At 43.2% G+C, this 27,777-nt stretch overlaps 1 protein-coding gene across 3 annotated transcripts; it reads left to right on the top strand.

Moving 5' to 3' along the window:
* Nucleotides 1–836: 836 nt before the first annotated feature.
* igsf9b (immunoglobulin superfamily, member 9b) lies at nucleotides 837–27,077 on the top strand. 3 transcript variants are annotated; one of them, XM_058071626.1, is made up of 22 exons: nucleotides 837–948; nucleotides 7,583–7,678; nucleotides 10,166–10,372; nucleotides 16,947–17,093; nucleotides 17,700–17,851; nucleotides 17,971–18,088; nucleotides 18,386–18,527; nucleotides 19,085–19,230; nucleotides 19,314–19,456; nucleotides 19,536–19,676; nucleotides 19,774–19,890; nucleotides 19,979–20,129; nucleotides 20,584–20,695; nucleotides 20,783–20,958; nucleotides 21,038–21,276; nucleotides 21,353–21,437; nucleotides 21,545–21,715; nucleotides 21,857–21,893; nucleotides 21,976–25,260; nucleotides 25,399–25,568; nucleotides 25,721–25,932; nucleotides 26,110–27,077. In XM_058071626.1, the coding sequence occupies exons 2-21, from the start codon at nucleotides 7,618–7,620 to the stop codon at nucleotides 25,918–25,920; spliced, it is 6,000 nt and encodes a 1,999-aa protein (XP_057927609.1). In that variant the 5' UTR covers nucleotides 837–948; nucleotides 7,583–7,617; the 3' UTR covers nucleotides 25,921–25,932; nucleotides 26,110–27,077. The 3 variants fall into 3 exon arrangements, with proteins under 3 accessions (XP_057927609.1, XP_057927607.1, XP_057927610.1); XM_058071624.1 differs by having other exon boundaries at nucleotides 857–1,353; XM_058071627.1 differs by lacking the exon at nucleotides 25,721–25,932 and having other exon boundaries at nucleotides 857–1,353.
* The last annotated feature ends 700 nt before the right edge of the window (nucleotides 27,078–27,777 follow it).

Genomic DNA, 27,777 nt, shown 5'->3' with positions numbered 1-27,777 from the left:
GTACTACACTTGTATTTTTTTGCGCGGACAGCAACATGTCAAAGTAAAAGTACAGTAATTTGACCCCACTCAACTTAATCTTTAAGTCATACAGAGATGAAAAGAGGAAAGGGCTAGAAAAATGACGTATATTTCTCATTGAAATCTGTTAAGTTCTATCTAATATAGTAGTAAACGATGGAAACATCAATAATTACAGGGTGTGAATATTTAAGACTGTTCAAACTTTAAACTAATATTTAATTGATGTGGATGCTTGTAAGGCAGACATTTCGTAAAATTAGTTCATGTCAGTCATGGAAATCATTGTCTCACTACACAGTTTAAGTTTTAACTTGGCTTCACTGTCAAATCTTCACGCTACTTTTGACTTTATCCAATAATAACGATGTTCGTCTTAAGAGCGAGTTAGCTGTTTATAGGCAGGGTGTGTATGTGTATGACAAGTAGATTCGAAAAATAACACACGAACTCAAGCCTTTGTTGGCCACTTTGTTACTTTCTTGCATTGAGTGAGTCTTTCCCACCAAACGGCGCTTTTGTCTGAGGCGCCCAAACAGTGCCTCACCAAGCTCACTTTGAATGTCAGCCAGGGAACGGAAGTATTTTCATCCCTTTGACATAAAAGCATTGTAATCTAGGTATAATGTGCCTCCTAAACATACGTATATACTATTTACCTTACGGCCTTAATATTACATGGTAAAATATGTAAATCAATCCAATGTATCGCAGCAAACACCGCCAATATATAGTATATGATTACGGGCAGAGGAATATTTTGAAGTTTCAAATCGGAAGTAGTATAAATAATTCCTATGACTGAAGTGGGAGCGGGAGGAGGGATGCATGCTAATGAAGAAGGCACTCCAAGTATCAACATCAAGCATTGACCAAATGTGCTGCGTGTGGTTTCTACGTTCAAGAGTCGGGCTATTTCCAGGCAAGGTGCGCCGTGTTGTGATATTTAAAAAAAATCATAAATCGTATTTTTAGGGCTTCACTTATGGTTTCAGATACTCTGACCAAGTCGGAGTTCAGGAAAATGCGGAATTAAACTGGCGTGAAGTTTAAATGGACTTTAAAAGGCTCAAGACTGGACTAATGGTGGTGTATTTTTGAATTTTTATCTTGTCTTTTTAACCTGTCTGGTCATCTGAAGGATTAATTGCTTTTATATATTTTTTGGGTTGAAAATGTGACGACTTTTTTTTAACTAGTGTAATTTTAAAGGTTTTGAAAGTTATTTCACACAAATCTTGAACTGTACCAGTAAGAGGAGTCTGAAGTGAGAACATCCATGGATTGAAACATTCAACTTTAAGCTTCAAGTGCAAAAGTGCCTCAAGCAAGGTAAGGGAACGTGGAAGCACAGCTTAAGATCTTCTGCAGACATAATACATTATTAGTATGGTATTAATGGTATTAATTATTGCAAAACAACTCAACTTTCCTTAGTATTTCATAGGTGTGGAGCATGTTATATATTTCATATTATACGTTGTTGTATTTTCAACTGCAGTTCCAGCATTAAATGTGACTGCATCTTTGTTTATGTTTACTCATTTACTATGTATATTTATATATGTTGCTTTACTTTTATTGCTCCATTTTTTCCGCTTGACTGCATCAGACAAAAGATGGGCCTGTTTTGATTTACAGCAGGTCTGTCTGGGTGGTGGCATGGAGCACTGAGCTGCACAATAGACTGTAGGGGTGAACATTCAAGGGGCTTGTTGCTTGCAGTCCTTTTCACACGGACCATGCAGTTGGTGTGCCTGCTGCAGCACAGGGCGTCATGTGCTGTTCTGCTTTTATATTTAATACACAGATAATTTTTTTCCCCCTGTTTGCTTTTGTTCAGCTCGTGAGTGTGTGACAGTGGGGAATGTGCTACCAAGAGGCTCCCATCACTCCGGATGCCTGTAATCCTTTGTGTTCTACTACAGGATTTTATGGGGGATGCTGTCTGGCATTGTTGAGCTCTGACATACACCATATGAATGAACACCAATTTCCATATCCCACATATTTTCATTGCCCCTCAGGTTTATGGGGTTTTTTTGTGATCAGTGAACAGCACCAAAAGGAGAAATATATATGAAGTAATGCCTATATGTTGTTTATATGGTTTATATAATGCCTTATATATTTCAAATTAGGGAAAGAGCAGTTTAGGCATGTCTGCTGTTCAGAATTGTCTTATCTCTAGCCTTTCCCCCTAAGTTCTCCTCATTATCTTGTCTGTAAAGTAGCTTAATGGGCCTGAGCTGACCCCAGGGGTTTGGGAGCAGGTGGGGACAAGGAGTTACAACTTCTGTACTCTCTTCTAACTGCTTGACTTACAGAAAAGCCATAAAATAGGAATGCTAAAACACCAATTAGTGTATTTTTTAAATTGAAGGCTCAATTGATGTCAATGAACTTAATATTAAAAGCATTAAATCATTTCTCATTAACCCCTATTGATGCACCCTCCGGGTTCATGCATTAGATGAGCAGAAATCGCTATGTTAATCCATAAACAGCAGGCTTTCCTGCTCACGAGACCAGGACTCCGAGCGCGTGCCAGGTTCATTTCCTTTCATTCAAGAAAAAAATCAATGCAGTTATTTAAGTGGGTTTCTGTGCCAGGCAACAGACCAATGCTGGTCCAACCAGACATGTTTTGATTGATTGTTTGCAGTCAAAGAATGAATACGCCAATTGTGTACTCAAACTTGACATTTTAATTTTAATTTTATTGTTACTTTTGTAATGTTGAATGTTTTGTAACGTTGAAAATGTTCTTCATGGGGGGTCAAAGTGTGACTTTTTAGTTTCTGATGAAAAATGTCTTCACACAAAAATGCTGTCAATGCGCCACGGTTGCAGTACCAGGGACAAAAAGTCTGGGGTGACAGGTTTTATGTTCTGTTATGGTGGAGGAGCATGGCAGCCACCGTCAAGGTTTAATCCTCATAACTTGACTACCTGTCAGGTTACAGTCAAACCTTACAGTCAAAGTGTTTAGGAGCTACTGGCAGCTCATGATCTACTGGTCACTGGCTGGTGCGGTGGAGCTCAAGAGAAGCTGAACGTGTGGCAACGTCGCCTGCCCGAGGAAGAGCGCTCAATCTCTGAAAAACTTTGTCAGAGGCGCCGTTGGTGCGGTGGACATGAGGGCGGGATGTGGACGCATAGCGTGTCCGAAACGAATGCACCCTTCCCAGCAAGAGCACGCTGCTTCTGGCTCCAGCAACAGTTTGGCAGATATTTCAAATTCCTGTTCACAAAAACAGTCCCGTGCGAAATGCTGTTGACGGATGAAAATATTTTTCTCTTGCTAGGAATCACCAAATACAATAACTTCTGCCTGATCTTGTTTTATAAACTTGGTGGAGGGCGGAGGAAAGTTTATATGGCTTACGACCATGCCCATATAAGGAAGTCCGCCATCTGTGACATCACAAATGGGCAGTTTTGCCACGCCTTTTGAAACTGAGTGTTTTGAGCCATCCCAAACTTCTTTCAGGGTTCACTTCCAAATGCAGAAACTTCGTTATCTGAAACTTTGAAAAGTGGAAAAAGCATAATAGGTCCCTTTTAAATATCTATGATCAATGCATCATTTTCCTACCACTCATCCTCCAGGTGAGCTGGAATAAGATAAGCAACTTTATGTTCTCTCTCAGGACATCCCTATGAATTACTTATTTAATCCCTACAGGAGGTACTTGGCAGCAGTGGGATTCAAACCCACACTTCTGAAGAGACTAGAGTCTTAATCCAGCGCTTTAGACCACTCGGCCATAATTCTCATTTAGCCCTGAATCAGTTGTGACTGTGTGCAGCATTTCAGTGGACCTTTCTGTGCACATTTCCTTGCTGAAATTGTTGAGGAATGCAGCCCTGCTGTCACAGCAGTTACTTGAAGTAACAGTTACTTTTTTTAAGGTATTTTGCAAAAGCAGGAGGATAGGCACTGTGTTTTGGTGATACTTCTTTCTTTTACATCTTTTATGCACCTGTGAAAGTTTTTACTGAAATGACACTTTCATTTCCCCCTCCAGGCTGGTTTACACTAAGACTGCAGTCTCTGTCAGGATTAACAAGGATTAACAACAGAGTAATGCTGCTGCTTAACAGGCTAGTATCTGTCACTAATATCAATCATGGCTCTGCCTTGGGCACATACCTGTATAACATGGGAAGTAGAGACAATGCAATTTGTCACATACAGTATTAGTCCTGAGACAAATTTAGAGCCTCTTCTACTGTATGTTCATGGCACCTCCACGGGTTACCCATTATTTTGTCCAACACAACCTTTTGCATTATTAATGAGTTTATTCAAGTGTGATAGCAGCAATACATACTGTATGGAGGGAAACGTCCCACCAGCTGTTGTGACTGCCACCATCACTGGACTGTCACATTTGATATGAACACGAATAAGGTCATTTTTATTCATCATTTATTTGTAATGAGATTACACTTTGTTGGAGAGTGTCTGATGGCAGCAAGGCTAAAATATAGATAGAAAAAAACAGATTAGATTACATTAGATAGTAAACTGCATTTATTAATCTCCCCTACCAGGTGGAATGAACCATTTAGCATTTTTGCAACGTCGGTGTAGTTAGTCTCACATAATGTGTTCATGTGATTAAAGCAACCTCATTATTACACTTTCACAGTCAAATTGATTTGATCAGTGATAATCGGGTCACACATCAACACAAGAGTGATGACATTTGTGGGACCTGATACAACATTCTCATGTTTCCCACACTTGGACTCATCTGAGTGGTACAATAGCTTTACTTCTGTGATGGCAACATGGGTTCATTTCCCGCTCACTATGTGAATGTGATTAGCTGTTTGTCAGCTTGTGTCCTGGTGACCTGTGAGGGTTAGATACTGGATTTTCCTCATAATTAACTGGGATAGGTTTCAACCCCCCGCAATGCTCAAAATGGATGGATATTTTATTCTGTGACTTAATGAACAAGTGATGGATGACCACAGAGCCAGATGTCCTTGATTTGTCTCACCATTTGATCTGTAATTCGATTAGACTATTAACACTCAGAGCAGCAGAGTAGGATTACTTGAGGTGCCACATATGTACCATCCAGAAGGCTAAGTCATGACTAGGTCCAAAGCAATTTGTGTCAGTGAAATCCAGTGAAACATGGGAGTACACTCAGCACGTGCTGCAAGTGTGTTAACCGCAGAGCTATGGCACTTCTTTGGGATTTATTTACATTGGATTTTGGACATTTGGTGGCCCTAAGAATGCTTTTCCCATTTGCTTTAAGTTTGAAACACATAAAACTGACTTGGCGTAAATGTTTGACCCTTTTCAAACCCACCACAAGTCATTTAAGTACCCCACTGTTCAACTGTGGGTAAATAACCTGGTGGGTAAATAACCTGGTTGTCTGCTTCCTCCTTTTGCACTTGCAGACAGAGCCTGCAGGGCCTACCTTTCTGTTCCCACACTCCCTTCTGTGATGATCTGAAGAGGAGACTTGTAATGTTTAAAGTAGGCATGTCCCGATCCACATTTTTTGGCTTCCGATCCAATCCGATTTTTTGGTAGGGCTGAGAGTAAAAACATGATGAGATTTTGCATTTGGAGAAAAGCTGTCTCACGAGAACAGGGGGAACAGAAGACAACTATGGCATCACGAGTATGAATAATAATACAGTAATATGAAAGTGACAGTGTGGAAGCGCACCTTACTGTAAGTGCTTTACACACATCTTGCAATCCAAACAACTTTGGTGTTCCCAGCATCAGTGAGTGATGTGTGGCTGTTCTTTCCATTGAAGTTGAACAGCTGTTATTATTAAACAAGCAGAAGCTGTGGAAGCTGCATTTCATCAGAGTTACTTGGGATTAGTCCGATCAACCCATGTCGGTGTCCGGACTTGTCTGCACCCTTAATCACAGAGCAATTCTACTGTAAAGTATATTTGGCTGTAGCGATTACTGGTTCTGCTTCATAACCCGCCTCATACATACAGAAGAAGAGATCGTGTTGATAATTAAGCAACATGGGGTGCACATTCAAAGTGAAAGTCAAATTAAAAGTTTCTTGCTTGAAGTATCCACTGCGTGGCAGCTCCGATTTTACAGTACCACCGTGTTCTGCCAGTTTGTCACCGGACTAAAAGATGCAGAAGCCCCTACATACTGCAACATTCAGAGCCAACATTCATGAGTATCCAAAGTGTGGTGCACGGGACATCTGTGGAGGATAGCAAAAATAATTGCAAAAATAAAATAAACAAAACATCATTGTGAATTAGTTTGTCTATAAAAAAAAGTTTGTTTATCCAGACATACTATATGTTATACTTTTCTTTAAAGTAATGTTAAAATCTCTTTTTGTCTCGTTCTTGTGGACCCAAGCTTGTGTATCATCTTGTCTCATGAGTTAGGTGTCTCATGACGCTTGTCACACAACAACAACTAATTCGAACACAACAGTGTCAAATGTCATGCCCTGGCATTGTGGAATAACCTTACACACAGGTGGCATCGTACTTCAGTGGCAGAGCATTTTTCTGTATTGTTCGATGACACGTAAGAAAGGCAGAAAAAAGGCAGCTCTCCAGTAGGGACTGTAGACATAGCTTACTCATGTAACAATCAGTGCATCAAGCTTTTATGTTTCAGGGTTATTTATTCAAGCTGTTACTTTGCCACTCAGTAGTTTATATCAGACGTCAACTGGACCTGCTTTGAAAAATCTACATTTTTCTTATTTTATTTGAAAAGACTAATGTGATAAGAAGGTATTAAGGCTTACAGAATGGACTGACTTCAGGGTTGGTGGGAAGCTCCCTCTTTGTTTTTGAAAAGCAACTTGAACGCATGCCCCACAGCCAATTTGATGCAGAGGGCCCTAAGAGTGGTTGGAACTCCTCTTGATGTTCTGTTGTCACCTAAAGGGGATGTATTATGCTCATTTTACGACCCTTTGCATGAGTTGTGGTCTCCTATAGATGAGCTACACACAATAATTTAGTTTCCACACAGAAAACTTTTTAGATCTTCCACAATCTGCACCTATTTCAGCTGTATTTCCTTTGATTTGTGCTTCCTGCCAACACGGTCTGTTTTAATTTATTCAACCCACGGCCCGTCTCCAGGCATGCCCACTCCACTGTGATTGCCCAATGTGCTTCCTAACTATGAACCATACAAGGAAGTCTGCCCTTCTGTGACATCACAAAGGGGCAGTTTTACCACACCTTTTCAAAGCGAGTGTTTTGAGTCATCCCAAACTTCTTTCACGGCTTACTTCCAAATGCGCAGACCTCATTATCTGAAACTTTGGCATCATTTAACACGAGACTACAACATTCTAACCACATTTATAGGTCAGAAAAGTAGAAAAAGCATAAGAGGTCCCCTTTTAGTAGGTTAATCATTTGTTCAATTCTTGTTTGTAATACACATTAATAAATGTGTTGCTATGTTGCTATGCTCACATGTGTATTTGGAACTGTTTCCCGTGTCTCATTTGTTGTGTGAATTTGACAATGGTGATAGCGACTGAAATTGATGTGTCGTTTTTTCTTCCAGGTTGAGAAATGTGTGAAGGAGAGTGACGGACGGCCATGGGTCTGGAGAGACGGTGGCTTGAGGCTGTCACCACTGCTCTAGCCATCTGTCTGCTAAGTGAGTATGCTAATGCAATATCGATTTAGGGCATATGTTTACTATGAGATTCAAATAGTTGTATGTATTATGCTCTCCTCATTTATCCTTGTCAGGGATCTTCATGGGATGACACATTATTCCTTTATGAGGCATATATGACAAAAGTACGAGATTAGATGTCTACTACATGATAAATAGTATGATGGATTCTAATGAGAGATTATACATTAATATTCACTCCTATTTGAAAAAGAACTGATGTTTTAGTGCAGGGCGTTTTCTACCAAGGGTCACAAACAGAAAAATTGAAGGATGCAAGGTTCACTTTCATGCATTTTGTGCATTAAATATGCTAAATGGTAGGTCAAAATGTGCTAAGCACATAGTTTCATGGGAGGTTGTGTTTAATTATGTGTGCAAAATGTGCCATACGAAAAAAGGGCAATACACAATGAGCTGTCCTAAATGGACCCCAGGCCAAACTTTGAAAACACCTGTTTTAGTATACCGTATTTTCCGCACCATATAAGGCGCAATTACGGGTCTATTTCTGTACTGTGAACCCATACATAATATAAAAAAAGCAGTGAGTTTAGTCAAACTTTATTCTACTGTTTAACAAAACACTCACCATATTTTTTACTCAATCTTCCCAAAAATCCCTCAAAGTCATCATCTTCAGTATCTGAATAGAACAGCTGGGCAATTTGGCCATCAAACATACCGGGTTCCCACTCATCATTGTTGGAGTCAGTCACGTAGTCAGGTGGCTGTTCAGCTTTTGCCAAAGCTTGGACAACAGTTAACGCATATACCTTTAAAACTAATGCAACCAAAATATTGCTGAATTTACCTTTTTTATTACACAACATGACCAACAGTATTGGAAGAAAATGGGTGTGCAAAACACTTTTAGGGAAGACGAATCATTTCATATTCATTCATTCATGTTCTACCGCTTATCCTAGCGAGGGTCGCGGGGGTGCTGGAGCCTATCCCAGCTGTCTTCAGGCGAGAGGCAGGGAATCCCCTTGACTGGTCACCAGCCAATCACAGAGCATTTCACATTGTTATAGCTCAATTTGTGGTGTGATTTAGAATATATGACTTTTTTTTAACCAACCCTCTTCAACACAATAGTAATTTATTGATGCTCCCTGGTATAAACAACTAGTGGTTCAGCAGCACTTCCCGGGCGAGCTCCTCGCACCATGACACAGCAGTCCTGGCACAGGGAAGGGGAACTACTGCTGTAGCTACGGAGCCGAATATCCAACGTCTATCTTCACTATGGCACACCACGGACATGTCTGCATGGTTGTGTTGCGTTTTCTTGCGGGTGACGGAAGTCGAGTGGCAACCAGCTTTGATGTGCATTACCACACCTAACATGTTGGAGTGTGGATCAGATTTACAAACATTATACGGCCCCTGGATCAGCCCTATCTTGTGGCGGATGCCGATTTTATCAGAGCTTCAAAATACAGCGGATCGCCAGATCCTGAATATTAGAATGGGGACACCCCTAGTTTAAAGACAAATGTTTCTTCCAACATTGCTTTATTGCTTTGCCATGTGAAAGCCTTGTTTAACAGTTGGCACACATGTTGTCTATACTAACCATCTACACGCAGTGTAAGCAGCAGGATGATGAGAGATCTGGCACAGCTCCCATTGTAAAGTGAAGCGACTGGGTTATCGCACAGCAATTTGCTTGTGTGATAGAGAATGAGGGCCAAAATCCAACTTAAATAACATCTCTGGTGTGTGGAATTAGATCAATCTGGGATTTATGCTGCACCCAACCGCAGGCACGCTTCTTTGAGTGCATGCGTGTGTAAGGGGGGTGTGTGGGGGGATTGATTTGTGCTGGTCTGCAAGCCATGTGTGTACCCCAGGGGGTGGTGGAACTCGGTTGGAAAGAGCGCAGAGAGGTCTGCTGCCCTTCATCAGAGTATCACACACCCCCACCCCCTTGTGACTTGCGAGATTAAAGTAATGACCAGGCCAGATGAGCAGCAGAGCAAACACTGGCACCCGGTAGCCCACACGCCCTCGTGAGCACATGGCAGGAAAGCGGAGTATGTATAGAGGCTACTCCAGGTGTCACTAATGGGATTGCAGTGTGTTTGCAGGCTTTGCCGCCATACGATCTTGCCACCAAATGGCACTTTGTTGTTTTACATGCCCTCTCTACATGCCCCTGGTTGTTTACACGTGTCACTCTGGGGAAGTGTTTTAATTCATGGTTTCATCCAAGCTCCACTTCCACCTTTACTTTTGACCTCTCCTTTTGTTTATCTCCTCTCACACCAGACGTATTGATGCACATTAAATAACAAGTTCATCCAAAAATAAATTGTACCAAGTTTAAACTACCTTCTCTGTAGGTCATTATGATGTTTAAATGGGTCATAGACTTTAGTCACTCTATGATGTGTATGTGTTGTTGTTATCATGCCAGGAAGTGTGCTTTATCTTGGTCTTATGCTCTTGTGTTTACAGGTGTGTCTCAAAGTTTGTCATCAGTGGTTCGTGGCAGAGAGGGCAGCTCTGCAGAGCTGGGTTGCAGTCTCACGCCTAAATTTCATGATGCCACCAGCCCTAACCTCTTCCCGCTGCATGTGGTGGAGTGGGTGCGGCTCGGTTACAACGTTCCCATCCTCATCAAATTTGGAGTGTATGCACCGAGAGTTCATCCCAACTACAAGGGTAAAAAAAAACCTCCTGTAGTAATACTGATTTATTTAAATCAATGTTAATTGACATTAGCTTTTCAGACCTTTAGCGTTTTTTTTTTTTTGGGGGGGGGGTTGTCAGACAGATTCTGCCCTTAGTGGTCAGAAATCTGCATGACAGGTGAAAGTATGACAACTTGACGATGGGGAATTTAGATTAAACAACAATCCAAATATGTCTGCCATAATATACTCAGCCCATTGGAAAAGGGGCGAGAACGCCTATGTTTTAATGGAGGCAGCTAAAGGGGGTGGGGCAGCTCTGCAAGGACCGAGGGGGAGGGTACGGGAAGCACTGTGCATGGTGGGATTAAGTGCAGGTGGGGGCTTGGTGGTCTGATGACAGTGTTTTTTATTAGTATGCCAAAGGGTGACCCAGTAAGATCGTAAATGCAGGAGGAAGGATGAAGCATGGGGAATAAAGGGAGTTTTCTTGCTGGAGCCCTATAATCCTGTCATTGTCTACTACTGAACAAAAGACAAAGAGGGGTATCACAACCTCCCTTTGCTGTGCAAAAACCAACAGAAACACCAGGACACCCAAAATCCCACACTGTCCCAGATAGGTTGTTGAAAAGTGTAGGGACCCTCACGCACATATGCACCACATTTCTTGTATTACAACTGGTAAAATCGGTCCAGCTAAGAATAAAAGCCTGTGCTGTATCGTGACATGCACCTCTGAGGGATTTAATAACACTACATTGATTGTTTCCAGGGACAGCTACAAACAGGCTGCTTCCACTGAACAATTGGGCTACATGTGTACGGCATGTTAGGCCCCATTAGCTATGCTATTGTTTCCGAGCAGTCATCTGATCCACAAGAAACCCCAACAGAGTAAATAACATTGCAGAGTTGCTGGCTCTAAGTATGCAACACTGTTTGGGATGTCCCAGTATGTTGGCATATCCATCCCATGTGTGTTGTTGTCTGGTGTAAGCTTTGCCCCCGTCTGCTTCAGATCCTCTCGTCTCCCCTCCCACTGGAGGCAGATGGCAGTATGTGAAGCGTGTCAGCGTCTAATGTATCTTACCCTCAAATTACAGTGTTGGTGGATTTTAGATCTAAGACTGTTGACTTGGTGACAGTTTCCAGATCTTTGTCCCTGCATGTCTGAGATCAGAAACACGAGGCAGTATGTTTCAGAGTTTAAACTACAGTTGCTGATATTCATAGGTAGATTTATTGCACTGTACCAGTATATTGGTAGTTTATAGCAGTTCTTAGGCGCCAGACCTAGTATTTAATTTTTTTTGTCCCACCTTAGGAACACTCAATGCAATATTGGCAGTTTATAGCAGTTGTTAGGCGCCAGACCTAGTATTACATTTTTTGTCCCACTTTTGGAATGCTCAATGCGATGCAAGTGCTCTGCATACAGTAGTTACACATCAGACACATTGAAGTACACAATCATCATATGTCTGCTGCTTTGTCTCAATGTCACTATTGCTACTTATAGAAAGTAAGATTAAAAAATGGCAGCAACAATATCTACCAAGACTATTTTTAGCCCATTCAAAGAATGTTTTTGAAATGGTATCCGGAGTATTTAAGATTTAACTTTGTGCAGTATGTCCCTCCATTCATTTTCTATGCTGCTTCTTCTCACCAGGGTTGCAGGCACTTTGTATGTATCACAACTCAATAACGGTGTCCTTCTTTTGACCCTTTTAAGACACCAGTCCATTAGTTGTCTGCTTTGAGGGAATCCAAAAGGAATTTGCATCACTCGGTCTTCTCTTGTTTCACACCCAGCATGCCCTGCAGGGCTGAACATCACTGAACACATCACAAAGAGGAAACGGCCAAATAAACTCTGACTGACATGCTATTATAGTCTGTTTGAGGTGAATTTGTTGAAAAAATGTGTTGAGGTCTGGCGGTGTCGGGGAGGTTTACTGTTGCAGGGCGAGATCAAATGGCTCCCGTGTACTGAGGTAAATCTTCAGAGACTGTGAGCAGGAGAGTTTGACCTGAGGCCAACAATGGGCAAACCCCCAAGTCTCGGCGGGCCTTCATTATACTCTCAGTGGGTCCTCTGAGCATGGGAGACGTTCTGGCATTTGAACACTCCCCCATCCTCCCCCACACCCACAAACAAGAGGTTGCACTTAGCTTTACAAAGGTAGGTTGCTCAGCATTTTCAGTATCAGGTATCAATTTTCAGTATCCGTATCAAAATCTAGAAGATGTTATCACAGCAAACGGCAAGAAAAGTCAGCGGTTAGCATGTCAGCCTCAGAGTCAGTAGACTGAGTGTTCTAATTTCTGTTGGAGCACCTGTGCATGGGGTTCCTCCGGTGCTTTCATTGGTTTTCTGTGGGTACTCCGGCTTCCTCCCATTCCACAAAAACATAGAGATAGGTGTGAATGTGAGTGTGAATAATGCCCTGTACTAGACTGGCGTGTCACCTCCTTCTCATGAAATGTCAGCTGGGATAGGTTTCAGCACCCCTGTGCCCTTAATAAGTCTCCATAACACTAAACTTGAGTGATTAGCATGTTGGCCGCACAGTCAGGATATCAAGAAGACCTGTGTTCTAATCTTCGCTTGGGCATCTCTGTGTAGAGTTTACATGTACTCCCAAAAACATGCATGTTAGGTTAATTGGTGATTCCAAATTGTCCATAGGTATGAACATCAGCGTGAATAGTTGTTTGTCTATATGTGCCCTGTGATTGGCTGGCAACTGTTCCCAGGTGTACCCTGCCTCTCACCCAAAGTCAGCAGGGTTAGGCTCCAGCATACCCCCAACGACCCTAATCGAAAACTAAACTTAGATTAAAGGACTAGTAATTAAAAGGGTTTTGCAAAGAGTTCATTCAAAACGAAACCCAGTCTATGTGAAAACTCCAACAACTACCTATTTTTTGCTACAGCTAGTACAGTATCATGCTTTGGCAACAATGTACTGCAGCAGCCTGCAGGTAGTCATCCATGCTTTTCTGTGTCACCAATCACATTCAGATGAGTCAAAGTCATGAACCTTTTAATTTAAGAGTAATCCATTTGATGCTTTGCTCTGTGATCATGTCAGAGTGTCAACGCCTGTGGTGAAATTTGGCACGTGAGGTATTTGTGCTTGCTGGTTCAGGGGTGAACAGAGCTGGACAGAGTGAGAGGGGCAGAGTTAACTGTAATCTATCTCACGACAAAGAGCTATTCATAAGAGGCTTATACTGATTAGGGAGACCGGAGGATTGAAGAGGGAAATTTGGGGGAACTGGAAGGGGGGGGGGGTGGTCAGAAGCATGGGGCCCAGTCCTAGACATATGATTGTATTCAAATCAAAACATATCCCACAATGCACCTCTGCCCTGCTCCCTTATGCACATACAGCTTGACAAAGAAAAGCAGTGCTTGTGCTACTAAAAACTAGATAATCTTTTTCACTGTTACTGTTGTTTCTGTATCCTGTGTGACTATCTCATGGAAGCCTGTGGAAGCAGTCAGCAAGTTTAAGTGGTAATGGCCAAGACAAATTCACGACTTGATTTAAGTGGAATTTTTGAGCCTTTGTCAATGTCAACAGAAAACTCAAATTTTCATTGTCTACTTTTCTTGTAGAATTGATAGCAACATATTTGTTAAAATGCAAGCCACCTTTTGCTAGTGCTGCTTCGTTGTGATGCATGCCATTCGCTATTGCCCCCCCCCGCTGAACAGAGCAGCTACACACAATAACCCACACAGAAAACATTCTAGATCTTCCAGAATCTGCACCTATTCGGGCTGTATTTCCTTGGATTTCCAAAATGGTCTGTTTTAATTTATTCCACTCACAGCTTTTCAGGTACTTCCGGACCACTGCCGAACCCCACTTACTAATTTTGTGAGTTGATAATAAATGAATAAAACCTTTGTAGAGTTACTTGAAAAGTGGTTAGGCACTACTGGTAGCTCATGAGCTTCTAGCTGGAGACCCCTGATTTACTGTGTATGAACTTAAAGTGTGGCAACGCAGGTCTGTGTTCACTGTGTGTAGGCATACGGTCCGACTGCATCTTTCCCGGCGAGAACGGTAGACTTCTCCCTACCAACACTATGGTTCTCCCCACCTCCGTAGACGGACAGCAGCATAGTGTGTCTGACATTAATGCGCCTTTCCCGGTGAGAGCTTGCTAGTTACCCAAATGAGGACAATATAGAAAATTCATGGATCTATTGAAGTGGAACACTGTGAGTTTTTACAAAACAGTGTCCTAACAGATCATAATCGATCAGTAAGAGTAGTTGAACACCCAAAGAGTGGGAAGTTGGGAGATATTCACGCCGCACTAGTGGATTAGCATATCCATTGTCTTCACTTCAGTGCACTGAAGCCTGACCCGTTGGAACAAGGGTTCATTTTAAGGTAAACTTGAACTGTCATGTGATATCTGTTGGAGGAAACTAGACCACAAGAAAGGAGCAAGAGGAGGAGGGTGAGCATGAAGGAGACGCAGCAGCTATTGTGTCGACCGTTCTCTGTTGTCCACCATATAGTCTAATGATGTTTGTCCCTTCAAGCAGAGGGGAGTGATAGATGTGTCTGCGGGGCGGTTACGGTGCATACAGGTCAAAAAGGTCAACCTCCTATTGGTTGTCAGTAGATTATGGATGCTCACAATTTGAGTAACCTTTCCACAACCTCTTTCACTTCCTTGGTTGTTGTTCTTGCGGTGTGATTGGTGATTAGTTCATATGTTGACGTATTTCCATTATGTGTGTGTGCATCAGTTTATACATGATGCAGCTTTATAGATGAGTGTCTGCAGAATGCCAGTTTAGTTCAAGTTCATATAAGTTTTGAATAAAAAAAGCAACATTTATCACTCAGCAGCAGCCTTTTGTTTGTCTCCCAGCAGAATGCAAAATGAAATCCTCCCTGTTCTCTCGCCAGTCCCTTGTGGCTCAAGCAATGCTGTACAAGACTTGGCTTTTCAAATCTAAACATGTGCTTCCTCTTCTTGTAATTTTTCAAATCTGCCTCCTCTGTGATGAAATGTCTCCTATCCATGTAGTTATGTTTCCACAGCAACTGAATTCAAATGGAAACCCACTGCCTCGTTGCTATGGTAACCTGTGAGAATGTAGAGCGGGGTGGAGGGGGGGGGGGGCTGTCGTCTCTTTGTAGTGACGGACAAGAGGGAGGCAGCGGGAAAGGGTTAAATGAAACCAGAATTCCCTGGTAGCGGTCCAGTGGGCGAGCACCAATTTTTGAAAATCAACACAAACTCACGTGCTGCTGAAACCACAAGATCAGCACACATGGCCCAAAGGTGGGATTTTCTTTAAATGCACATAAAGCGGTGCTGTTAGCCACAAAAAGATTAGCTGTAATTTGTTTGTGTGGTTTTGCACGTGAAAGTGTTTATCCTTTCAGACTGCAAACTGCATTTAATTCCATATCCATGTGGAGGGAAAAGACTACTTGTAACATAACCTTTTATACTGTATCTGTTCCTCCATATAGATAATAAATAACAAAATACCTGACAATATCCCTCCCTCACCAGTTTTTCTACACATTTTGTCTCTTCACGATCTTCCACCTCACTTGCCTGATGCTGACCTGAGATGGGAGTTATTTATTTTATGGAGCATCTCATAGGAGAGGACTGCTCGTCAAACAGAGCTCAGTCAATCATTAAACCTGACTAAGCACAGCAATAGCCCCAGTCAGGAATGCAGGGTTAATTATAAGCTACTTTTGTTGCTTGCCTATACTCACAGTGTGTGTTTCACCCTGTTTTGAGGAATTTCATAGCTTTCAGCCTTTCCAGACACTGCATTGTGAAGGAACGTCAATAGAGAGGAAATTGTTTCTTTTTGTTCCGTGTCTGCTTCAAGGCTCCAAACTATTTTGTATTTGTTCTCTTTTATTTAATGTATCTGCTGCAAAATTCATGTGAGGTACCCAGCTAAAAGGATAATTTACACAACTGTTTTTGTGGAATACTTTGCACTAAAGAATGAATTGATCTTACTGTGAGACCACACAACCTAACAACATGAATGATGGAATGCTGGCAACTTCCCATATTTGCTGTGTTTACTTTCAAACTGGTATGAACAACGTGTGTGTCTCCCCCCTCCTGCACACACCCGCTTGTCGTTAAAAGGCTGGAGATTGAAGGGGGTAAAAAAGAGTTCATTGAAAGACAGAATAAAAGGAAAGGAAGCAAAAGGGGTGGAAATTTCAGGCTGCAGTCACCTGGCAACCAACATCAAGTTTAAAAGTTTAAAAGGGAAATAATAAAAAGTACAAAGAAGGAGAGAGTGACTGGATTCTGGGAGTTATGATAGTGAGATGTGCAGTATGTGAAGGTGTGTAGGACAATAGTCTTGGCTTATAGTCATCACACAATTTAATAATGCACTCAAATTCAGTGCATTCCCTGAACATTTTTGCTCCACATATTAGGGCAACAGCTGTTTTATTAGCAGACATGAAGTTTATGACTGTCTGTGGCCTTTGTGTTATCCACACTGTAATATCTGCTACTGCATATGTTGAGTACACTGACGCCTCTCTGTTCCTTCTCCCCTCCTCCCACAGGGCGTGTCTCTCTGTCAAGGGGCGCCTCCCTGCTGTTGGAGCGGCTGACCCTGGAGGATGAGGGTTGGTTTGAGTGCCGCATCCTGCTTCTGGATAGCAAAACCGACGACTTCCAAAATGGCACCTGGACCTTCCTCTCCATTACAGGTGCAACACTGCAGGGTTTTGGACACACAAGAGCTTCTCACGTCATCATTGGCACTTTATATGTTTACAACGTGCTCAGCGTGCGGCTAAAAAGGTGCTGGCAAACCAAATTCTGACTGTGTTATGCAATGATGAGCGCATGAGAATCGTAGAAAGAACACAGCAAATTTGCAGCTCAAAATTGTCAGATATGAGAGACAAAAATACGTTTAATCAATTTTTACTGGCACTTTCTACATTGTTACAGCCACAGATAGATGTAACTGTGTGTCAATCAGAAAAGCAGATTTGTTCATCCACTAAGTGAAATGCCTACATTTGTTGCATCAAGTTGCAGTATTCAGTTTAGTACACAATAGGGGTGCATCAGTGCATGTATCATATTTCATTTGAATACATGTCACATAAGAATAGGTGAGGTCATTCCAAAACAAGAGAGAACATCTGATATGCATTTATTTTTAGGTGAATGCTTCAAGTCAAAATCGAAAATACCGTTTTTCTTCCCTATCAAACCTGCTGCCAGCACTTTACGAGGGACAGAGTCACAGTTTGCAATGTACAAATAACGGGATAACTATTTCATCCATGCTGCCTTTGTTTCAGCTCCACCAGTGTTTATCAAGACACCGCCAACTTTTGTAGAAGTTCTTCTTGGAGACTCACTGACACTCAGCTGTGGAGCTCATGGAAACCCTCGCCCAACTGTGGTCTGGCACAAAGATGAGAGCCCAGTTGAGAAACATGAAAAAATCAAAGTGAGAAAGATGACTTGATTCCATTCAGAGATTTGAGTCAAACACTATCCATGGTGGTTGTAACCCTTTTTGTACAGTATTACTCAATGAGTATCTTTGTGCTCTCTCCACTTTGTCAGGTCCTCAATGGTAGCTTGTCTTTGGCCTCAGTCACAAGAAACATCTCAGGAGTGTACAAATGTCACGTTTCCAATTCAGAGGGCAACCTGACACATTCAACGCAGCTGCAGGTCAAGGGTGAGTTCTGAGGAACGAGCAGTGAAATGCACTTTCTGTATGACATTAAGCAGTGATGGTCAAGAAACATTGTCATCAAGTATCACATTATTTGAAAGTAACATCCAAACATTATCTGTGGTAGATAAAGGTCCACCTGCACATTATCATGGGTATTGCTATAGCGTCCTGTTTGACTATAGTGACACCTGCAGTCTGTTTTTTGTTATTGCAACGATTGTGGACAACCAACGCTATTGACTACTGCATTCACAACAGCTTCATGATATCTAGTTTCCTTTTACTTTGTCTTTCAAGGTCCCCCAATCATCATCATTTCACCTGAAGACACTACTCTCAACATGACCCAGGATGCAGTTCTGCAGTGCCAGGCTGACGCTTACCCTTCCAACCTTACATATGAGTGGATGAAACAGGGGCAGAATGTTTACCATATTGAGTGAGTCCTTGAAGTATTATTCATTCATCCATTTTCTATGTCGCTTATCCTCACGAGGGCCGTGGGGGTGCTGGAGCCTATCCCAGCTGTCTTCAGGCAAGAGGCGGGGTACATTCTGGACTGGTCGCCAGCCAATCACAGGGCACATATAGACAAACAAGCATTCACACTCACATTCATACTTATGGACAATTTGTGTGGACAAGATGTTCTTTATATGCAGTGAATCTTCTTGATATTTACACATTACAAGCTAACATGACGTTACTAACCCAAATGCCTCCCTCACTCGTGATGCAACCAAAAATAACTCAAGTAGCAGCACATGTGGAATGCACATTGTAACTGTGCCACGTGCACTTGCAAAACAATACTATTAATGTCTAATTTATAATGCACAAGAATTTACCAAGCATGCATTGGGTTATGAATTGGTATAGAATGGTATTGTATGTTAGTGTGTGGGCCTTTGTTTTGATTCACAGGGAACTACTGTACTGTAATCATACATTTATTTCCATGTCAATTTAATTACCTCTTGTCATGTTGGACCGTAGATCTCTTAAATCCAGAGTGAAGGTTTTGGTGGATGGAACCCTTCTAATCCCTAATCTAATCCCAGAAGATGCTGGCAACTACACCTGTATCCCAACCAATGGGATATTGAATCCACCCTCAGCCTCAGCACATCTCAAAGTGAAACGTAAGGATTGTATCTGCCTGAAAAGGAAGCCCTTCTTTGGTGCCACAAATGCATTTGTAGCTAATTCCTCCTTTCTAATGCAGACCCTGCTCGAGTTGGACGAATGCCCAGGCAAACCTACCTGCCCTCAGGTATGGAGGGCGTCATTGTGTGTCCTACCCAAGCTGATCCGCCGGTGCTGTATGTGAACTGGACCAAAGATGGGAATAATTTAAATCTTGACAAAGTAAGTTATAAGATGTAGCAATAGCATCTCTTTTGCAACTTATCTTTGAATTAGTTGTTATTGTACATCTTTGATCTAGTTTCCAGGGTGGATGGTGAACTCTGAGGGTTCGGTTTTTATTGCAACAGCAAATGACAATGCTGTAGGCATGTACACTTGCACTGCATATAACAGCTACGGAACCATGGGTCAGTCTGAGCCCACCCAGGTCATTCTCCAGGTACATACAGTTTCTCTCCTCTAGTCTGTGTTTATGCAAAGAGAAACCATTTCCTCTTGCATGGCGCAATATGACAAAGGTTGGCTCTATGTTCCAGGATCCACCCACATTCCAAGTACCTCCTCGGTCGGAGTATCTGCAGGAGGTGGGCAGAGAGTTGATCATCCCCTGCGAAGCCAGTGGGGATCCTGCCCCGAACATAACATGGAGCAAGGTGCACAATGTTTGCTTAAAAGCAGAGAGTATCTGTACAAGTGTGTCTGCCATTCTTGTTTTTAAACCAAATGCATCTTCTTTACTAGATTGGCCCTACTCCTCGTTCTCAGTACTATGTATTGGCTAATGGTTCCCTCCTGCTGCAGCCTCTCAGTAAGGACCACCATGGAGGCTGGGAATGCCTGGCCTCTAACCGTGTAGCAACTGTCAGTGCAGGCACTGTGGTCATGGTGTTGGGTAAGTGGACTGCTGTCAAAATTACTAGTTGTTAGACATGGGCTGGTATTAGATTCGGCATAACAGTATAATAACGGTGGTATAATCTTGGGCAAAAGCTCTAAAATGTGTTATTTTGACATCTTTTTATTCATTATTCATTCTTAAACCATATCATAGAACACAATGAAAGTGGAAAGGTTTGTACCATTTATCCTCGACTCCTGTCTCGTTCTGAATCATATCTTCACATTTGGAGATTCAACGTAAGCCTGCATAACACAGGACATGACAAAATATTTCCACTAAGTGGCCGTGCTGGACCTCCACTTTCTCTCAACAATTTCAGTGGTTTTGAAACCGTGACTTTTTCATACCGTGGTAAACTTTGACACCTTAAAACATATGTAATGAATAGTTAATCAGCATGACTATTTCGATATATTCATCTTATAAAACTGCTTGTCTTTCTCAGGCACCAGTCCCCATGTTACGTCTTCAGTGTCTGTAAACACAGAGATGAACCAAGCTAATGTATCCTGGGTGCCTGGATTTGATGGCGGCTTCACCCAGAAATTCACTGTGTGGTAAATAACATGCAATAAGAGCTGCCATACTTGTCAGCATGTTGCAAGCACATTTGTCTGATTTAAATTTGGCTTCTATTGCGTCAGGGTCAAGCAGTCATCCAGAGGGAAACATGAATGGGCGTCTTTACCTGTGCCCACATCCAAGAACTACCTTCTGGTTACTGGTCTTGTGGCTGGGACCAGTTATCAGTTCAGTGTCCTACCTCAAAATAAACTGGGCTCTGGGCCTTTCAGTGAAATTGTTACTGTTACAACTGAAGGTCTGTGAATATTTTTGAGGGATTTCAACAACTTTTGTATTGTTACGTTGATATCTTAAATCTGCGTTTTTGCTTTTAGCTCTGCCAACAGAAGCCCCAACTGTCATTACTACTCTACCAATGCTGGAACCACCCATTGTCTTGTCTGCCAACCGCACCAGACAAGGCGTTCTTCTCCAGTGGTCACCTCCTGAGGCGCCATCCTCTCCACTGACAGGTTATGTGCTGCAGGCTCGCCGGAATCAGGGCCAGTGGGTCACCCTCAGCAGCAACATCAGTGCCAATCAGAGTGAAGTCCTTGTACAAGGACTGCTTCGTGTAAGGCATATTTCTTAGCTTACATGTTTCTTGAGATCAATCTAAGATGAGTTAATCATATATTGCTGCCTTTCAGGACTCCAATTATAATCTGAGGCTGTTGTCCTGCAGCAACAAAGTGCTCAGTGAGCCTAGTGGTTTTGTCAATATATCTACCACAGGTAACAGATTTACATATTTTTGAAAACGTTGTCTGCCCAGATTTACAGTGTATTGAAAAATAGGAATGACAACTTCATTGACTTTGATCTGACCGACTGGATTACAGGGATGGAGATTTACCCCTTACGCCCACATTTCTTGGAGCTTGTCCCTGAGCCTCTGCTGGCAGGTGTGATTGCAGGGGTGTGCTTCCTGTTCATGGCTATTGTGCTATCCTTGGTCACAGCTTGCTATATGAGTACCCGGAGAGAACGTCGGCGCAGGAAGAGACAACAAGGTAATATATCGTATTTACAGATACGTTACTTACCAATTGATGTGTAAAAAGAAATACTTATTGTATGTGCAATATACATGCTGTCATGAATGTAAAACATGTATTTAAAAGTTTTAATTTATGCTTTCCCCCTTATCTTAGACCTCCCATCTCCTTTCCAGAAGAGCCCATCTTCAGAGTAAGTGCTATTAAAAGAAAATTATTATTTTGAAATACAGTAATTTTCTTATAATTTATTGTTGCATCTCTTTTTGTCTTAGAGTTCGACATCCTCCTCGCAGCCCAGATAGTGTCTTGAAGCTCAAGCTCTGCCCGACCCTCCCTTTCTTCCCCACCTCCTCCTCACAGTATGATCGCTCCTCTTTTGGCAAAGTCAGTCGAGGAGAATACCAAGACCAGCGCAAGCAACTCCTGGCTAACTCATCTCCGCCACCACATTATACACTTTTTGAAAGCCACCTTGGGTCCCAGGCTCCCTCCCCAACAGCTTTGGAGTCAATTTCAAGAGGCCCAGATGGACGTTTCATAATCCAACCCCTGATAGAGGGTTGCAGTCCCTCCAGTAAGAAAAATCTAAAGGACATTTTGCTCAGCAATGGTGGTGCAAGTGGCTCAGGAAGCAACCGTACTTCATTCAGGGACTCCCCAAAATCAAGCATCTTGAGTTCCGACAAAGACGAAAGGAAAGATTCTCCACTTACTGTGGATGTGCCTGAACTCAGCAGGCCTCCATCCTCCCCAGGAAGGGTTCGGGCTATTGCTCGGAACTTCTCCCGTCATGGCTGCTTTTACTCTGATGATGAACATGGCGCAGAGAACCTACTGGAAAGAGCGAGCTTCTATTCAGACAATAGTGAGAAAAAGCCCAGTGATCCTCTAAGAAGGCATCGCATGCCAGCCCGCACTGAGGACTTATTCCCCGAGTTGGCCAGGAGAACCTACATTTTAGATAAAGAAGATAGGCCACAACCTTCAGGCTATCATCCAATGACCAGTCACCTGACTGATGATAGCACGCTAGTCACGCAGCTTGACAGCGAAGTAGAAAATGACAGCATCCAAAAGTGCATTCAACTGGCCAAGGAGAGGGAGGAAATGGAGCGGGAACTTGAACGCTACACAACCAGTCACAAAAACCAAGAAAGGGGGAAAGATGTACATGTTACCAAGTCACAGAGCCCTCATTGTAGCACATCCCAGCCTGATGAGGAACCTGTATGGCAACCACAAGATGTCACTCTCCGTCAAAAGCACAGACCCTCTAGCCATACAAGTCGAGTAGCAGACTATAGAAGGGCGTGCTACTTTGGGAACACTAGTAGTCCTACGGACCGACTTCCTCCATCTCACATACAGTGGGACATTAGCCCTGTTACATCGGTCACAAACCTCGTCCCAGCAAGGAGCAACTGGGAGTCCACATCGGCCAAGTTACAGCAGTCTCATACTAGTGAAAGAGCTGCAGAGGATTCTCCAGTCACCGAACACACGTCCCTTCCTATGCCTTCCACTGACGTAACTTTTGAAAAGAAACCTGCTCGATGTTTAGAGACACCCCTGAGAGCCAGATCATTGAGTCCTCTGACAGATTCAGTTTTGTGTGGTAAGCCTATGACTGAAGGCTTAAGGCAAAATATTAGTGATGGAGGTGCTCCTTCTCGATCCAGAAATTCCTATGCTTACGGAACACACAATTGGGTTTCAGCTTCTAGAAGTCCTTTAGTTTACAGTGAGAGGTCTGAAAGTCCAGTTCAGCCTTCAACATCATATGCAACCACAAGGGATCCCAGTCCCTCTGGTTTTCCTACCTTACCCTATGAACATCACGTTAAGTCAAAGGCCAAAGACACGGGAGGCTGTGATGACCGCCAAAGCTTGGGATTAGAAAGAGAAAGTGTCCGAGCACGGTCCCGAAGGAGTGACAAATGTCTTTTCTCTGATAGTCCCAGCCCTGTGTCAATGTTGACTCTGGTGGAAGAAGCTGAAAGTGACCAGTCCCAATTTTCTGTCCCCAGAATGTCAGGGTCTTTCAAGACCAAGCCTGCTGCATCACCTAAAATGTCATCATTGCAGACGAGTGCGATTCTGGAATATCTGAGCCTTCCGGGGTTTATTGAGATGAGCGTAGACGAGCCTGTAGAAGAAGCTGAAGTTTCAGGCACTGCTGGACCAAGTTTGGACCGAAAATCTGTAGAATCCATGGTGGCTAAGCCAGATGTTGTACCTGAAAACTGGGAGGTTCATGTCCAGGACAATCCAGAAGGTAAATCAAATAAAAGGGAGGGTTGTTTTGAACCTTCACTTTCTCGAGAAAAACACGGCTATAGGCATCACAACGAAAAGGAGTCTTTACTTCGTGTAAGGTTTCCAGACAGCGTAAGACCGATATCGCCAGCTCCAGAAAAGAATAGCAAGCAGCTGTACAGTGAGAAAACACAGATTAGAGCTGAGACTAAAAACACTGAGTCAAGACTCGGTTCCAGGCCAGCTCATACTTTGCTTAGTGCCGCTAAAGGCATGGTAGATATAGTGTCAAAACATTCTCAGAGCCTTGGAGACAGCAATGAGTCTTTATCAGAGCAACCCCAAAGACAAGGTTCTCAAGGTTCTCATGGTTCTCAGGGCAACAGGACCAATAACATTGCATCACGAATATGTCAAGCCCCTGTGCCATTTCTCAAGAAATCCTTCAGCGTTGGACCTTGTCGGACACTCTCAGGTATGGGACCGCCCAGACCTTTCCTTAAGAAGTCCATCAGCTTTGGCTCCCAAAGATGGGAGCACTTTGAGAGCCCAAGGACATACATCTCTGAGAGATGTCACTGGGATGAGTTCCCAAACCCTGACGTCAGGGTGAAATCCTACAGTTTGGGTCACACTCCGTCTTCCTTCCACAGGCCAGGTCCTTCCTGGAGGGAATATGTCCCGTTAAGACGTCCCAGCATGGGCAGCTTAGAGAGGCCCCAATGTACACAAAGATCTAGTCCCTCCTACCTCATTCCTGCAATGTACCCACACAGAGAGAGATCACTGTCCCCGATGTCGGAACCCAGCGATCCACGACGGCAGGCTACCGTTTTCCCCGATTCCTCACGGTGGTCCCCGTCTTACCCATATTCACTGAGGTCTACTCAGTACAGATATGTCCCCATGCCCTCATCTGTCCCCCACCATCATCAACAGTGGCCAGGACACAGACCTTTAGAAGGCATGAGGCCGATGGATCCCAGGAGGGCCCCCCCGAGGTCCTACCTGCCTAGAGGCATCAGCTGGCCCTCACCTTACTGCATGCCTTTCCCTCACAGGGAAGGGGACAGTTATAGACCGGCAGAGAGACCGATGGGAAGGGGGGGTGACGCAGACCCTCGGGAGGTCAGAGAGGGGGGGAGGGCCAGCTATGCCAGTCAGAGCAGTGGGAGGGGCAGTGCTGGTTTCTTCCGCCAGTCGCTGTCCATCACTCCCACCTTGCTCAGCTCCCCCGAAACCACAGAGGAGAGCGAACGCCACAGAGCTGAGCTGGATCTACCTGAGAGGAGATCGAAAAGGTGAACTATTACCTCACCAGGAAGTAGACAAGCAAGACAAGTTGGTGGAGGGGTTCTTCATGTTGCCAAAATAACTGTGTGGTTGGTTTGTTTTTGTTCATGACTCTGTACCATTCTGACTTTTGTTTATTCCAATAGAAGGAACACGTCAGTAGATGAGAGTTATGAGTGGGACTCTGCTGACCCGTGTGTGGACACGGAGGTCCTGGAGGCCTTGAGGTTTGATCGCTGTAAAGCAGATTTCCCGACAAGCGGAGGAGGGCTTGTATGCGATCCACCTACTGGCCTCCGGGACCAAACACACAAAGGTTGGTGTTGTGTTTGCAGCCATCTTGATGTTGCATGTGCTGTTGGTGGATATCACGGTGGATGTGATAGTGCTGCACGTTCTTGTGATTATTGTGAGCTTGTCCCATGATGTCCATCCATGCATTTCCTGTCCGCCATGCCCTTCTCCCAGGCCCGTCTCCCTCTGCCTGCCTACCAGTCTCCAACCCACCTCGCAGCCACTCTCACCACTCCCTTAGTGAGGCGCGTTTCAACGCTCTCCGCCAGGAGTACCAAGAGTACAGACAGGCTCAGGAGTCCATCTGTTCCCGTGAGCCCTGCCTCGCCCGTGGCAACGATTCAGACTCTGACGCCAACTCAGCACTGCTCTAGAAGCTAAACTCGGTCCGTCATGCCCTCTCTACCTTTGTCCTTCTACTCATTGCTCTCCTGCCCGCCTCTTGTCACGTTTACCTTCCACATGCAGTCAACTTGTGCTTGCTTGCATGCAAATGTCTTTCTTTTACAGTGTAGGTCTTTAAGCGCCATTCTTTAACGCTGCATTGTTCTTTGCGTCCGCAGGTGTGTCTGACACGGACAGCGAGTAGCAGACAAGCACATGAACATGTGGAAGTAGCATCCGTCATCTGTTCTGGCAGACTGACGGATAATCCGAGTGGTTTGCCCATATTTGTCATCTGGTGGCATTCTCTGCTTTATGTTTCACTGTGGATTATGTTGCTGAGAAGGGATTATTTATTTTGTTAAGAAGCTTGTGCATCTGTGTTGCTTTTTTTGTTGACAATCTGACACAGGCACCCCTTTGACACACAACTGGGAACAAACTACACAATGAAGGTGTTATTTCATGTGAAGATGTCTTTTCGCTTATGACAATTATTTTGTTCCAAAATGGTATCCCTCGTACAACAAACCTCAGGGCAGTTGATGATGTTCATTATTCTTCCCGATAGAGAAATTATTATTTTATTTGCCACTTTTCCCCTCCTGTTTGCCTGAAATCATTTGACCTCAGTATGGTACCTGATGAAATGTGCACATGTTTACTTGTATTGTTGTTCAAATGGAACTGGTCAGCATGTGTAGTTCAATGACACACGAAAAAAAAGCAAATGCCTTATTTTCATTCTTTAAAAGGGTAGCTGATTGACTCGGACAGGGTTGCGCTAACAAGCTTCAACCTTTGTACATTTTCTACAGATGTTTGACTCACAGGACATGAGTTCTAATATTCAATATGTTTACAATTCACTAATGTGAAGACAACACTGTGAGTGGTTCAGTCTTTTATGAATTCTGTGCCCTTGTTTTTTTTTTTTTTTTTACTGATGAATGACAAATATTGATTTGGTGTGTCACATGACCAGCGGTGACACTGTAATGTACTTTGGGAAGTACTGTTATCACTCGCAATAAGTATTACATGTGAGGGCGTGGGGGTGCATTTCTGCTGACAAATCTGGAAGTTTTGTACAAAAGTGAAAGTTTTATATCTGGTGGTTTGTTATGAATAAATTGTTTTATTCTACAAATGTGCAGGTGTACTTTTTAATTCCTTGGTCTATAAAAGGTGGTGGTTTTTCTTTAATCCCCCCACCCCACATTCAGATCATACACTGTACTTTGGGCCCCACGGTCCATGAGGGGGCCCACGTTGCGCAAGGTGGTGCCTTCTCTGCAAATGTGCAAAGGATCCCCATTGCTGCTTGCTTCCAGCCCAAAGCAGAAGAGGAATAAAATAGATGATTTATGATTTTCTTAAGCGGAATAGGATAATAAAATAGCAGCTTTTAAGGCAGAGGGTGTGGCTTTCATGCCATTTTTAAAAATTCTGTTAATTAGTTATTTTGCGCTAAAACAATTTGTATTAATAATGTATTGCTCCAAAATGTGCTTCTAAGTAAATCCAGGTTCAAGTCAAAATTACATAAATATACTTTGAATATTTTTTTTCATATGGCCCAGAATTCCTGTTCATGATAAAGTCATTTGATTCTCCTTAACGCCCCAATTTGGCCTTTTGTCCGGTAATTTAGTAATAACGTGAACAGCCATATACTAAGTTACAGATTCGGACTACCAAGACTTCATTCATTCATTCATTTTCTACCGCTTTTTCCTCACGAGGGTCGCGGGGGTGTTGGAGCCTATCCCAGCTGTCTTCGGGCGAGAGGCGGGGTACACCCTGGACTGGTCGCCAACCAATCACAGGGCACATATAGACAAACA

The sequence above is a fragment of the Doryrhamphus excisus genome, chromosome 4 (genome assembly GCF_030265055.1).
Source record: "Doryrhamphus excisus isolate RoL2022-K1 chromosome 4, RoL_Dexc_1.0, whole genome shotgun sequence".
Classification (NCBI taxonomy): domain Eukaryota; kingdom Metazoa; phylum Chordata; class Actinopteri; order Syngnathiformes; family Syngnathidae; genus Doryrhamphus; species Doryrhamphus excisus.
This window is presented reverse-complemented; position numbering and strand designations above follow the sequence as displayed.